The 14,888-nt window shown below is 45.8% G+C and overlaps 1 protein-coding gene across 5 annotated transcripts in view; it reads left to right on the forward strand.

Moving 5' to 3' along the window:
• MICAL3 (microtubule associated monooxygenase, calponin and LIM domain containing 3) overlaps positions 1–14,888 on the forward strand; it is a 239,392-nt gene that overhangs the window by 216,485 nt on the left and 8,019 nt on the right. For all 5 annotated transcript variants that reach the window (XM_084616994.1, XM_084616995.1, XM_084616999.1 and 2 more), the window contains one exon: positions 13,647–13,746. In XM_084616994.1, the coding sequence (XP_084473120.1) occupies positions 13,647–13,746 (100 nt within the window). The remainder of the gene's footprint in view (positions 1–13,646; positions 13,747–14,888) is intronic.

The following is a 14,888-nucleotide window of genomic DNA, read 5'->3' on the forward strand; positions in this document are numbered from 1 at the left end:
TTCCACTAATTTTGGGTGCCCAATATGAGATACCTAGGATTTGATTTTTTTCAGAATGCTTCGCATCATATAGCACTTCATATGTTCAAACCACGGCTCTCTTTAATGTCAGCTGCAGCTGGGAGCGCTCAGCACTTCTGCAAATCAGACCACAGAGTCTCAAGTTGGGTACCCAGAAAATGAGGAACCTAACATTAGTGACCATCTGTAAAAAGTTTGGTTTATCTGACTTGCCCAGCATCAAATGGAACTCTGTGGCAGAAGCAAGTATAGAATCCAGTTCTCCAGGGCTGCATTCACCTCCTTAACCATGAGACCAAACATTTTTTTCTTGCAATCGTCTGCCTCATTCACTACACACCTTCCAATTCCTGCAACAAATGAGGCAGGCCCCTATAGACAATGTCTCCTTGACAGTATATCCTGGTTCATCCTCAGAGCAGTTCTGTCCTGGGCACTGAATGAGGCAGTGTACAAATATGAGATCATGGAATTAAAGAAAAGATTCTTGTAACGATCAGCCAGCAGGGAAGCATAGAAAAACCCTGACTAATATTTGTTTAATTCTGCATATCCTGTTTAAAGCATGCTGCACCAGAACCTCGATATTTTTTTAAATTCAATTCAAGTTGACTGTGTCCCTTTAAAGACCTGCAAAGTTAGTCTTACAGGGCCTGGCTCAAACCAGTTGAAATTGGGATGGTCCCTTGTCATGTACTTAACAACCATAAGCCTCCAAGAGGAGCGAAGGACTTCAGAGGCATGAAAGAAAGATGCTACCTCCCATGATCTTTTTACTGGTCTGAGTACAAAGGATTTTTTACTGGTCTAAGTCAGGTGTGGTTTTGGTTTCATCTCAGACTTCAATATTTGCCAGAAGCTGGGAATGGGCGACAGGGGATGGATCACTTGATGATCACCTGTTCTGTTCATTGCCTCTGAGGCACCTGGCATTGGCCGCTGTCGGAAGACAGGATACTGGGCTAGATGGACCTTTGGTCTGACCCAGTATGGCCGTTCTTATGTTCTTACTCTGGCTGCTAAAGGAAGTTTTTGTGGGTGGCATAAGAAGTTTAAAAATATCACTCACTTCCTCTTTCCTGAATTGGTGAGGCCAACTCATCACAGCAATGTATAAGACCCTGAGAGTTAGCCTCAGACCTGGCTCTTCTGACCAGCACTGCTGTGTGCTGTCAACCCACTATGGTTAGCCAGCAATGTGCAAATCTAATGCCTTGTTCTAGGCAGCCCCTCCTAGAGAACATGATCCCACTTGGTCTGCGGTGCGTCCGTTGGAAGTCAATGGGAGTTGTAGGTGCTCAACACTTCTCAGGGAAATCAGCTCAGCTCTCATCCCATAGGGCTCATGCAGAGGAGACTTACTGAGGCTGATGGTAGGGTTTAACTTAGGAATCCTGCTGCCACCTTCAGCTTTTCCTCTGTACTTTCTTCCTTCCTGCCTGGTCACGCCTGGTGCATCTGTAACCCACACACCTTCTGGGTGTGGTGTCTGTCCCATCTAGTGGCACTGAGACCACTTAGAGAGAGAGGTTGAGTTTGCTCTACAGCCTTAGCTAATAGCCAGTTGGCTTTTTAGCTCATGCGGTAGAGGCTCATGGACTAAGCTTCAGAGATCACTGGTTCGATCCTGCCTGCCGACGACTGAGGTCTGTTGGCGTTACACTTCCTTTGCGTTTATGAAACAGTATCTCACAGCAGAGAAAAGAGGAAACCAATCTGGGGTGTTGTCCTTCCAACAGTGCATTACCTGGTGCAGTTGACTATGGTTAAGTTGTTAAACAGAGAGAGAGAGAAAATAGTGGTTTAGGGACCTAGCCGTGCCAAACACTATTAAGAAAGGCCCATTATCTGTGGTGAGGAGAGGTGAAAGGTCCTGGGAGAAGCAGCAAGACTGAAATGGAGGTGAGGTGCAAGGAAAAATGACAAGGGCAGGGCAGGATAGATGGGGACCAAGGCTTCATCACTATTTTGTAAACTGCTTATTTTGTATGGTTAGGCTTTATCTGTGCTTGCCCAGAACCCAGTCCCTGCGCAAGCACAAATCCGTCGAGTCAGAGCCTTAAATAAATAACCCCATATTTTAAAAATTGAGCTTTTGTGGAATTTAAATGTGAAATATGATGGTAAGTGGGCCGTCTAAAAGAATGATCTTGCTAAAGAGAGATGTTTTTCTATTTGTCACATAAAATTGTTCCTGATTCTCTTCTTATAAAAACAGCTACAGGGCTTTTCTTAAAGGGATCCACCAGAAGAGCTAGTTAATGTGGATGACATGGGAATGTGTTTGGGATCCATGATCATCTGTGAAAAGCTCAGTTCCCTCGCTCCATGGACTAGCGTAGATTTAACTTGTTTAACTAAACAATTCCTATTTAAAAATGACATGGTGAAATCTATGTGCAACCACTCACTCCACTGCAGGAATCACTAAAAATGGGGAGTCCCAACAGATAGGAGGAGAGCGGAGATGTTGTACTGTACAGCATAGGAAGGGGTAGTAGAGTGGTCTACAATGCAGTAAAATGAGCTGTTTGGGGTTGTATGGTACAATAATAGAGCACAGTATTATCCAGTGATATGCACAATACAATACCATGATGATAGGTGCCTTATGTTAAGGTATAATTCGTAACACTTATAAATGTTGCAGTAATAATTCACTGCCGTACAATATGCTATGCAACTCAGTGCAATACAGGACAGTCATTCAGTTCACTGCAATACTCTGTAGCTTTGCCCAAAAGCCTGTAACTGTGTGATACAGTGGCAACATCTTGTTTATATGTTACAAATAAAAAAGTCTGGAACGCTTTCCAAGTCCTTCATTGTGACTGGGAACAGAGAATGTTCTACTGGAGGAAGAAGCAGTAGTATAAGCAATAAAGCCAGAGTAAGGGCCTGGTCTACACTGGGGGGGGGATCGATCTAAGATACGCAACTTCAGCTACAAGAATAGCGTAGGTGAAGTTGATGTATCTTAGATCGACTTAGAATCACTTACTTCGCGTCCTCGCGGCGCGGGATCGATGGCCGCCGCTCCCCCATCGACTCCGCTTCCGCCTCTCGCCCTAGTGGAGTTCCGGAGTCGACAGCAGAGCGATCAGGGATCGATTTATCGTGTCTACACTAGATGCAATAAATCGATCCCCGATAGATCGATCACTGCCCGTCGATCCAGTGGGTAGTGTAGACGTGGCCTAGTAGATCACTGCAGGAGAGGGGACTCTGTGAGAAGAAGAGATGCTTCCGGTTGAAGATAGTAGCACATGGAGAAGAAAAGAGGCTAGAAAGGAGGGGATTATGATGCAGATGAAGTGGGATTAGGTTGCAGGGCTTTTGGCAAAGAATTTGGACACTAGAGAAGTATTGTGAGGTCTGGCATGGAGGTGTTTCTGGTGGTGAGGAGGAGTAGGGGGTCATTGGGAAAAATAAGAAGTCTGTTATGAGGAGGTTACTGCAAAAAGTTGCAAGGGTGAGACATTGGTGGTTCTGGCACAAGACAGGAATTGGGAAAAGCAGTAAAGCTAGACTGTAAGTGGGCAAGGGGGCTGTGGAACCAGGGTGCAAGGGGGGTCTGGCATGTGGGATGTAGGGAGGAACCTGGGATAAATGACTAAGCCAGGGCCTGGGTTTGGCAGAGGGAAAGGGTATTTATAAGAAGGAGTAAGGCAGGGAATACAGATGGCTCTAACAGTGGAGCAGGTATTGGGAGAAGAGGAGGAGGGTTTTATAAATCTCACAGATCACAATGCAGAGAAAACAGCACATATTATCCTTCGTGGCAGGAGTAGTGTATGCACCATATGACCCCTGGGATTAGTGTGTGCACTAAACAAACACTTTTTCACCAGTGCTCTACTAACAGGTGAACACCAGTGTTTTCACAATACTGCCAAGTTGATGTTTTTGAGAACATATTAAAAGCTCCAGAAAATATATATATAAAATAACATGTCATGGTTGTTGTCAACTGTAGAGCATCAAATCAGAAACTATCCAAAGCACAAGACCTGCTAGTAACGGGGGACTTGAATTACCTAGCCATCTGTTGGAAACACCACATTTCTAATGAGTTCTTGGAGTGTTTGGGGAACGTATTGTATTTATTTCAGAAAGTGGAGGAAGTAACCAGGGGGACAGCTATTTGAGATTTGATTCTGACCAACAGGGAGAAATTGGTAGCAAATCTGAAGATAGAAGGTAATTTGGGTGAAAGTGATCATGAAATGACAGATTTCATGATTCTAAGGAAAAGAAGGAGTGAGACCAGCAGAATAAGGACAATGGACTTAAAAAAAACTGTGACAAACTCAGAGAAATGGTAGTTAAGGTTCCACGGGAAAAAAATCTAAGGGAAATAGTTAAGTGGAGCAGGCAGCTTCTTAAGGCGACAGTATTAAAAGTACAACTTCAAACTATCCCAGTGTGAAGGAAAGATAGGAAGCATTATAAATAAGAGGCCAATATGGCTCCATCAGGAGCTTTTTAATGACCTGAAAATCAAAAAGGAATCCTACAGAAAGTGGAAACATGGATGAATTGCTAAGGAGGAGTACAAAAGAATAGCACAAGCGTGTAGGAACAAAATCAGAAAGGCTAAGGTACAAGATGAGTTACACCTAATAAGGGACATAAGACAATAAGAAGAGGTTCTTGAAATACATTAGGAGCAGTAGAAAGATGAAGGAAAGTGTAGGTCCTCTCTTTAATGGCAAAGGAGAGCTAATATCTGATGATAGCAAGAAGGCTAAGATGTTTAATGTCTATTTTACCTCAGTCTTCACTAAAAAGGTTAATGGTGACCAGATACTCAATACAATTAATATGAACAACAAGGAGGAAGGAACACAAGCTAAAATAGGGGGAAAACAGGTTAAAGAATATTTAGATAAATTAGATCTATTCAAGTTGGCAGGTTCTGATGAAATTCATCCTGTGGTACTTAAGGAACTAGTTGAAGCAATTTTGGAACCATTAGCAATTTTCTTTGAGAACTTCTGGAGGATCGGTGAAGTCCCAGAGGAATGGAGAAGGGTATACATGCTACCTATCTTTAAAAAGGGAACAAAGAGGACTCGGGGAATTGTAGACCAGTCAGCCTAACTTCAATACCTGGAAAGATACTGGAATAAATTATTAAACAATCAGTTTGTAAGCACCTGGAGGATAATAGGGTTATAAGGAATAGCCAGTATGGATTTGTCAGTTCTGAGTCTGGTACTATTCAATGTTTACATTAAGGACTTGGTTAATGGAGTGGAGAGTATGTTTATTGAACTTGAAGATGACATCAAACTAGGAGTGGTTGCAAGCACTTTGGGGGGCAGGATTATAATTCAGAATGACTGTGACAAATTGGAGAATTGGTCAGAAATCAACATTTGATGAAATTTAATAAAGACAAGTGCAAAGTACTTAGCATAGGAAGGGAAAATGAAGTGCACAACTACAAAATGGGGAATAACTGGGTAGGTGATAGTACTGCTGAAAAGGATCTGGATGTTATACTAGATCACAAATTAAACATGAATCAACAATGTGATACAGTTGCAAAAAGGCTAATATCGTTCCGGGGTGTATAACATGAATGTTGTATGTAAAACACGAGAGATAATTGTCCTGCTTTACTTGGCACTGGTGAGCCTCACCTGGAGTAGTGTGTCCAATTCTGGCTGCCACACTTTAGGAAAGATGTGGACAAACTGGAGAGATTCCAGAGGAGAGCAACAAAAATGATAAAAGGTTTATTATACTTGATCTAAGAGGCAAGGTTAAAAAAATTGGCCATGTTTAATCTTGAGAAAAGAAGACTGAAGGATGACCTGCTAAGAGCAGGGGTCCACAACCTATGGCAAGGGCCAGCTCTACCATTTTTGCTGCCCCAAGCAGTGCACTGACTTGCTGCCACTGCGAGTGGCTGAAGAGATAGAAGCTGCCGCCGAATTGCCGCCGCTGCAAGCGGTTGAAGATGGAAGCTGCCACCGATTTGTCGTTGCGGGCGGCTGAAGATTCATAGATACTAAGGTCAGAAGGGACCATTATGATCATCTAGTCCGACCTCCTGCAAAACGCAGGCCACAGAATCTCACCCACCCACCCTGCGAAAAACCTCTCACCAATGTCTGAGCTACTGAAGTCCTCAAATCGTGGTTTAAAGACTTCAAGGAGCAGAGAATCCTCCAGCAAGTGACCCGTGCCCCATGCTACAGAGGAAGGTGAAAAACCTCTAGGGCCTCTTCCAATCTGCCCTGGAGGAAAATTCCTTCCCGACCCCAAATATGGCGATCAGCTAAACCCTGAGCATCTGGGCAAGATTCTCCAGCCAGATACCCAGGAAAGAATTTTCTGTAGTAACTCAGATCCCATCCCATCACAGGCCATTGGGCCTATTTACCATGAATATTTAAAGATCAATTAATTACCAAAATCATGTTATCCCATCATACCATCTCCTCCATAAAGATAGAGGCTGCCACAGAATCGCCGCCACTGCAGCAACGCCCTGCCGGCACGCAGATTGTCGCCCCAAGCACCTGCTTGGAACGCTGGTGCCTGGAGCTGGCCCTGCCGATGGCACGGCCTATGGTGCTGATTTTTAATGGCATACGGCTGCCTGCCAGGTCCCAGCCGCCGGCCCCGCTCAGCCCGCTGCCAAACCCAGGCCGGCAGCTGGCTGAGGGGGACCGGCGGCCGGGACCCTGGCAGGCAGCAGCGTGCCATTAAAAATCTGGCCCGCCCCAGCCTGCTCTTCTCCGTCCCCTTGCGGGGGCAGGGTGAAGAAGCTTGGTCCTGCTGGCTGCTGCTGCAGGGCAGGCAAGTTCCCCCCTCCCCTACCTCTTTCCCCAGCATGCTGTGTTCCTGCCCCTCCTCCTCTCCCTCCCTGCCGCCACCAATCAGCTGATGGCCCTCGCTGCTCCAGAGAGGAGGTAGGGATGGGGCTTTGGGGAAGGGGGGTGGAATCAGGGCATATCCCCTCCATCCTCCTGCTGTGAACCACTCTGGGCAGGGGGCTGGGAGCACCCCCACGACCCTAGTCCACACACCCACGCTCTGCCCTGATCCCTGCACCCACCACACACCCCAGCCTCCTGCCCCCTGCATCCCCCACCTTCTGCCCCCTGCATCCCCCCATGACCCAAGCCCTGACTCCAGCACCCCCCACACATACCCAGCCCCCCCACACCCCATGGCCTGACTCTTGCACCCCCCTCAAAATCCCCAGCCCCCTGCCCTGACTCTTGCACCCCCCACATTCCCACCCCCACCCTGAGCACCAAGCGGGAGCTCTTGCACACACACCCCACATTCCCACCTGCACCCCTCACACCAATGGGAGCTGCCCAGGTAAGCACTCCACACCCAAACCTCCTGCCCCAACCCTGAGCCCCCTCCCTCATTCTAGCACCTGGCGAGACCCTACACCTCAACTCCTAGCCTGCTCCTTCACCCCCAGCCCTGTGCTCAGTGCAGAGAGAGAGGAAGAGAATGGGCTAGAACCAGGGATAAGGTAGGCACCCACTCTATGTGGGCAGGGCTGGGATCCCAGACCAGCAGCGGGCTGAGTGGGGCCAGCAACGAGGACCCTGGCTGGCAGGAGCCCACGGACGGAACTCCAGACCAGCAGCGGGCTGAGTGGCAGTGGGCTGAGCCATTCAGCCCACTGCTGGTCTGGCGTCCCAGCCGCCGGCCCCGCTCAGCCCGCTGCCGGCCTGAGTGAACAGAACCCCAGGCTGAGCAGGCCAACAGCGTAAGACCAGCATTTTAATTTAATTTTAAATGAAGCTTCTTAAACATTTTGAAAACCTTGTTTTACTTTACATACAACAATAATTTAGGTATATAATATATAGACTTCTAGAGAGAGACCTTCTAAAAAATGTTAAAATGTATTACTGGCGTGCGAAACCTTAAATGAAAGTGAATAAATGAAGACTCGGCCCACCACTTCTGAAAGGTTGCCAAACCCTGTGATAAGAGTCTTCAAATGTGTTAAGGGCTGTTATAAAGAAGACAGTGATTAGTTGCTCTCAATGTCCACTGAAGTTAGGACAAGAAGCACTGGGCTTAACCTGCAACAAGGGAGACTTAGGTTAGATATTGGCTTCCAATGGAGGTTGTGGAATCCCCGTCTTTGGAAGTTTTTCCCACCTGTCAGGGATGGTCTAGGTTTACTTGCTCCTGCCTTAGCGCAAGAGGCTGGACTTGATGACTTCTTGAGGTCTCTTCCAACCCTACATTTTTATGATTCTATATTAAAACAATAGTACCTGTCTGGAGACCAATAAGCTGGCTTCCGTGATAGCTGTGACTTCAGATCATGGCACGTGCTGGAGTGTAACGGCTGATGTGATTAAAAAAAGGTAAGTTTTAAACTCAGAAAGGATTGCACTTTCCTCTGTCCCTTGCTATTTGGGGTGTTCAGTATAAACCTATGCGTATTTCATTTTTTAAAAAGTATTGCTGGTCACCTTCTAAAACAAAGATTTTGGTTGTACAGAAGTTAGGAGATTGAGTTAAATTTCCCAAAACAACCTTATCTCTGCTCTGGTATATATGATCACATAACTTGTATGCACTGACATGACATGCTACATGCTTTTATATGGCAGAATAGAAAATAATACAATTAACGTGAATTATGCATTGTAGAGTTATGTTTATGTACATTGTCTTACTGGCAGACCAGTATTAATAGTCATGTAATGGGCAAGGGTTACAGTTGTTACGGGGACCCGAAGCTTTCATAACTTGATTGTTCGCACATTTTGCTTGCGGAGAGGTTGAAGGGATTATAGGTATTTGCAAATAAGAGGTTAGGAGCAAGAAAAGAAAGTTCAACCAGAACTGCAAGAAGAGCAAGAAGATGGGCTGTCGTTACAGAATAGTAGCAGCAATATAGTCTTCACTGTTGGATATGTTCTGAAGCGTTATGCAGCAGACCAGGGTTTATACCTACTCCTGGTACCTCACTCATTGGTGTTCCAGTACTAACTGCATTTACTAGCCTAACAGCCATGCTTCCATGGACTACCAGTCAGACCACATAACGTGCTGGGCCTGCTCAATTCTTGTACGACAAATAAGAGCCTGTGTGGTCTGCAACTGCTATTTCTAGAACTACTTGTTGTTCTTAAAATGATTGTATATTCAAATGTAAGTGACACGTAATCTTTCCAGCATCTGCAACTTTGAACATTTGTAGCAGCACAGTTTGGTGCAGGTTTCTGAAAGTTCTGCTTGGACACTCTGCTCAGTGCTCTTAGACACACAAAAAAGTCTTTGTCCCCAAGGAGCTCACAGTCTAAAAGACAGATCAGCCAAGAAAACACTTAGAATATTTTTATAGCAAGAGGTGGAAGTGGTGATAATGATACACTGATGTGGGTTATAGTTCATGATCCTCACAGAAGTGGTGTTACACCCCCACAGACCCGCTCCCCCCTGGGTAACAGAAATCTGTCACAGAAGCAGGGTTTCAGTGAAGAGATGGGATGTTCAGATGGTGTACACTCAGCACACTACCTTTTACATACATTTCCAGAGTTTTATTTCCAAGCTAAATTTTCTATTAACAAGGCAAATCAGGAATTCCTCAGCCACCAAGTTTGAAATATGTCAACAAAGCTGGGGCAGAGTTTTCAGGCCACCAACAACAACAAAAATCTGAAAAAATATCTCAAAAGCTTGAAAACTTTGTTTCTCCCAGGAAAAACACTTCCGGGCTCAGACCAAGTCTAAAATAAATGAATTTTTTTTTTAAAAAAAGTTCTACTTGAACTGAAAAGCGGGTTTATGAATGGAAGTGACATGAGGCGTGAGCTGTAACTACCACATTCCCAACTGTGGAACCTCCCTTCCTACTCCCCCTGCAAAAGAGATGTCCTGTCTGAGGGAGCCGTGCTGCTCAAGCACAGGGTTTTGCAAGCTGATGTGCTTCCCCCGCCACTCCAGTGTGTCCTGTGTGTGCTGCGCTAGTTCTGTGATGGTCCCTTCTAACTCCTCTCCCTGTTCGCCAGTATTGTAGGTCTCTACAGTGAGAGCTGCCTCACTGTCATATATGCTGAGTTGCTTTGAATTCTGTGAGTTATGAATTCTCCTCGTCATATAATTGGTGTTGAGTTACGGCCTTTCCCTGACACAGGCATTCCTTCCTTTTTAACTACGCAGGTGTCTTAAGCCTCCAGCTTTGATATTCAGGCACTTCTTGGTGCATCTGTTCTCCTGACATTCTGTTAGAAATGTTGTTAATTATTGGTGGACATGTTGTTTCTTTAAAAGTGGGCTCAATTTCATATTGTGTCTCCTCCCTCCCTCCCCCCCTCGGGGATGACCGTCTAGCTCAGAGATTCTCAACCTTTTTCTTTCCGAGTCTTTTACCTCTCCCCCCGTGCCCCTCCAACATGCTATAAAACCTCCACAGGCCACCTGTGCCACAACAACTGCTGGTTTTCTGTGTATAAAAGGCAGGGCCAGTGTTAGGGGGTAGCAAGCAGAGCAATTGCCTGGGGCCACAGGGGCCCCCATGAAGCTCCATTGCTCTGGCTTCAGCCTCGGGTGGCAGGGCTCAGGGCCCCAAGTTTCAGACCCGTACAGGCAACGGAGACCTTCTAGACCTTATTTTAAAAGCTGACATTTATCAGCCAGAGATAATTATTCACCTGTCTTCACCTACTGTCCTGGTATCTCATACACTCAACATGGTGTTAGAGTGAAGCCTCTGCAACTGAAAACCTACAATGAACAGGAAAAACTCAAGAGTAATCTTCCTCCCAGTAACTGTACAGCTCAGTAACTGCTTCTCCCACTGCCTCAGTCTACTCCTGTCTGTTATCTGTGCTGATGAGGGACCGTACTCATCTGTAGACTGTTTCCCTCGTTTCTGCTTCTCCATTTCTTGTATTTTTTCTTTTCTTTTCTTCTTGTTGTTTCCTTTCTTTCTCACTCTTATGCTTTTTGTCCTCTGCTTGTCTTTTATTTCACCCCTTTCCTCTCCTCCTTCCTCTTTCTCCTCTCCTCCCTCTTCCTCATTTGGTCTTATTGAAGTTGAGCCCAATGCCGGGACACCACGTCGTAGACCTCTCTCCTTCTGCCCTTGCTGTGCCCATGAAGGTAACGTAACCTCACGCAACCTCTATCCCCCTCCACCCCAGCTGGATTTTCATAGCAGCACTAGTCAGCTGGTGACAAAAAAAATCTATATATCCAACCTCCAAATCCCTTCCTGTCTCCTACCCTCGGTCTCAGTAGCAACCTCTGTAACAAGCTTGTATGAGTGTGCAATTTTTAAAGGTACAGTATCCTTTTTTCTGTTTTTAACTGGGGAAGGGGTAGTCTCAAGGTCACCGGGACATTGATTTGCAGTGGCAGCAGCAGTATTATACGCAAAAGCTCCTGTTTTCATTTGGTGTATTTGATTTCTCTATTCTTCATCATAGGTGTCTGGGAGACGGGGCGGGGGATGAGGGAAGAGAATCTCCTTCCATAAACGACTGTTTAATTTGTATGGATGGATTAAAGGAATGCTGTGTCCTTACAAAGACCGGTTTGCAAAACTTCCCTGAGCTTTAAAAAACCAACCAACCTAAACCAGACTGGTCTTCCGTGATCCATGTCTTGCTGAGTGCATTCTTGAATTTGTCCCAGATGGAGTTTGTTATAGTAGAGTTTCCATTGCCAAGGCATGGGGTAGGGGGTGGAATGTGATCACAGCGTAACTTTGCTAACCACTTACTCTGCTTTCCATGGTGCTCTCACATCAATTGTCCGCCTTCCCTCCCCACCCCTCCCACATCCCTCTGCTCATTGGCTGTTAACAACAAATACATAAATACATACAATCTATTTCATGGGTCAGTAGCCAGGTGTATTTGGCTGTTTCTTAGAGGCATTTATTTTACATCCTGGCACTGGAAAGAGTGGGGAGACTTCCCAGTGCTTTCATGGCTTCATTGCACTGGACATCTGCATGTCTAAGCTCCCCCCTCCCATGGTCACCTGGGCATATTGTGCAGAGAGGTTCAGAAAAGAATGCTTGGAACTGAGCAACAGATTGGTATAAAATCCAGAGAGCCAGAATCTGTTATGGGGGATCGGGGGGTAGTATCCCCTAAACATTTACTGTTTCTGTGTTTCAGTAGCAGGTATTTCTAAGCAGGGAAGCTGCTGCTTAGCAGGAGTTACTGGATCTCCCATTTGACCTCAGTGTAAGGGCTGGTTGGAGCTAGGTATGGAGGCAGGGCACTGATATGAATTTACTGGTCATTGGAGTGGCACATATTTCCAGCTTTCTCAGTATTTGGAATTTAAATAGAAAACCTTCTGTTTGGCCATTTCTGGCCTCCATAAGACTGTGCTTAAAAGAAAGAGAAGCTGCTTTTAATATAGATGCTGAGTGTCCATAATGTATAACTAGGCAGAGATGTCAATTAATCTAGAAAGCCTTGTTAGTCTGTGGAGAGAGAGGAGATGACTTTCAGTCATGCAGCTGGTAGAGGCCTGCATTATAAATACCAACAGGTGCTCTGCTCAAATCTCTGCACCTTTGAGCTCATTTTGAAGGCCCCCTCTTGAAACAAACTCCATGCAGGCAGGCAGCTGCCCAATTATTTGAGTGGGTCTTCCTGCAGGCAGAGGGAGGGTTCTCCCCGCATGTAGTTCATTGCAGGATCAAGGGGCCCAAAATAGGAATTACCTTGGAAGAGCTTCTATGGTGTAGTCTAGGGTCTGAGGCATATCTCAAATCACTATAGAAAGTTCTGGAGAACATAGTGTAGCAATTTAATCTGCACTACATGTGACACCATTGAAGCCTTGCCTGTGGATTATGAGAAAAGGAGGCAGGGTTGTTTCTTTTAAAATGGAATTTTAAAAAATTAGTTCTGAAGTGGGTTCTCGCTCTCTCCTTTTTATGTTAGCAAGCGTAGCATGGGTTTCTGTGTGTGTAGTTCTAATGCTGCTGAGCAATTCTAGGAATAACGTACTTGTAGGATGCAGTGAACTGCTGTTAATAGATGCACTAGGAGAAGACTCACCAAAGAGAGTGGAGATGTAGCAGGAAGGAACCAAGGAGAGGAGAAATCTTCAGCAGATGAGCCAGTGAAAAGGAAGGGTTTCAGTAGAGGTAGGCAAGGGGCCACTCTTAGCCAATAAAAAAACTGATTCAGTTGATGTGACTGAAGGACAGGAGGGTATAACATAAGGGATACAGAGGGTTTGTGGGGGAGGTGGGAAAGGTTCCAGTCAGCATACATTAAAGGCGGTAACATGGAGGAGGTGCAAAAACATGGTTAAAGTTCAAGTTCGTTTAAGGAAGGCTAAATAGAAGTGAGCCACTAAATTATGGGTTTACCATAATGAGAAGAGGAGGGAGGAGCAATGGCAAAAAAGGATTCAGAATGCATTGATCCAAGGAGGAGAGAATCCTTCAGGAGGTGACACCTACAGTTCTGTGCCCTCCTCTTCCTGTGTGCTGTAGGCAAACTAAACGGACCCGGCTTGGGAGTGCTCTAGCAGCATCTTGCTCGGCTTTCTTTGCACATTTTGCCCCCATTTTTGTTCCTGGCTGTCGGGCTCATGGGGATGGCAGGGCATCATCCTGAAAACTTACAAAGTTTCTCTCTTGGCAGGCATGGGGAAGAAGGATGATCCAAAGCTGATGCAGGAGTGGTTCAAGCTGGTGCAGGAGAAGAACGCGTTGGTGCGCTACGAGTCTGAGCTGATGATATTGTGAGTGAGCAGAGGGCTTTCTGCATGGGGTAGCACAGCTTCAGAGATCAGAGTAGCAGCCGTGTTAGTCTGTATTCGCAAAAAAGAAAAGGAGTACTCCAATGAAGTGAGCTGTAGCTCACGAAAGCTTACGCTCAAATAAATTTGTTAGTCTCTAAGGTGCCACTAGTACTCCTTTTCTTTTAGCTTCAGAGATGAGATTACTCACAGGTAGTACTGGCAGGGCCTCCCTCCAGCACTGTCTTGGCTGTGATGGTAAGAGGCCAGTAATAAGTGTTCAGATAGTGGTGTTGGATAGAATGCAGTTCCCAGCCAGTAAGTTAATAAAGGTACATTTTGGAAGAGTCTCTAGTGCAAAAAGAACTCGTGATGAGTGGAAGCACAAAAGGTTTGGTAAGTCCTAAGTGTGAATGTAACCAAAGGTTTGAGCCCTCCCACAGTCCTCCCAGGCGTGTTCCGTACAAAGCATCCCTTGCTTGCAGGCTCATCCCCAATCTTTCGTCTGTAGTTTTAGTGGCAAGTGGTCGTTGGGGGATGATTGGGCAAACTGTTCTGTTGGTGCAAGGTCCTTGTTTGAATGCAGCCAAGCAGTCTGCATTCCTGTCCTTTCTTTAAATGGGTCCTGTAGTCCTCACTTCTCTGTCTCCAGTGGGACCCCATAGCCTTCCAACTGGGCGCAAATGCTACAGCTCTTTTCCAGCTTAGGAACACCAGAGGCTTCCATAGTGCTTATGCCCCAAAATGCACTACATGCTACTGAAACGAGTTTCTGAGTAGGCAAGACTTGACTTTGGTGTTTCAAAAGCTCAGTGTGCTCTGGGATGCTACTACCAGAGAAGCCCCAAAATGCTGCTCAGATTGGAATCTGAGGAGGCAATGCCCTCAGTCATCCATTACTTGGCAGGTAACTTTTTCTTCAGAGTGGGATGTAGCAGGAGGGAGACTTGCACAGAGGTAAAATGTGGCTTGAGCAATAACTGCAGATGCATCTGCTCCTTCACACTGTATCTGTCTTGGATTTTAAATCCAGCTGGTCACAGTGTGAATAAGATCAGTCTGAGAAAGCAGATGGCCTGGTTGCTGCCCAGCCATGTGAAAAAGGGAATCTGTCTCCACAATCTTCTTCTCTTTCTCTGTCTGCC

This window comes from Lepidochelys olivacea (assembly GCF_965140295.1).
Source record: "Lepidochelys olivacea isolate rLepOli2 genome assembly, chromosome: 1".
Taxonomy (NCBI): domain Eukaryota; kingdom Metazoa; phylum Chordata; order Testudines; family Cheloniidae; genus Lepidochelys; species Lepidochelys olivacea.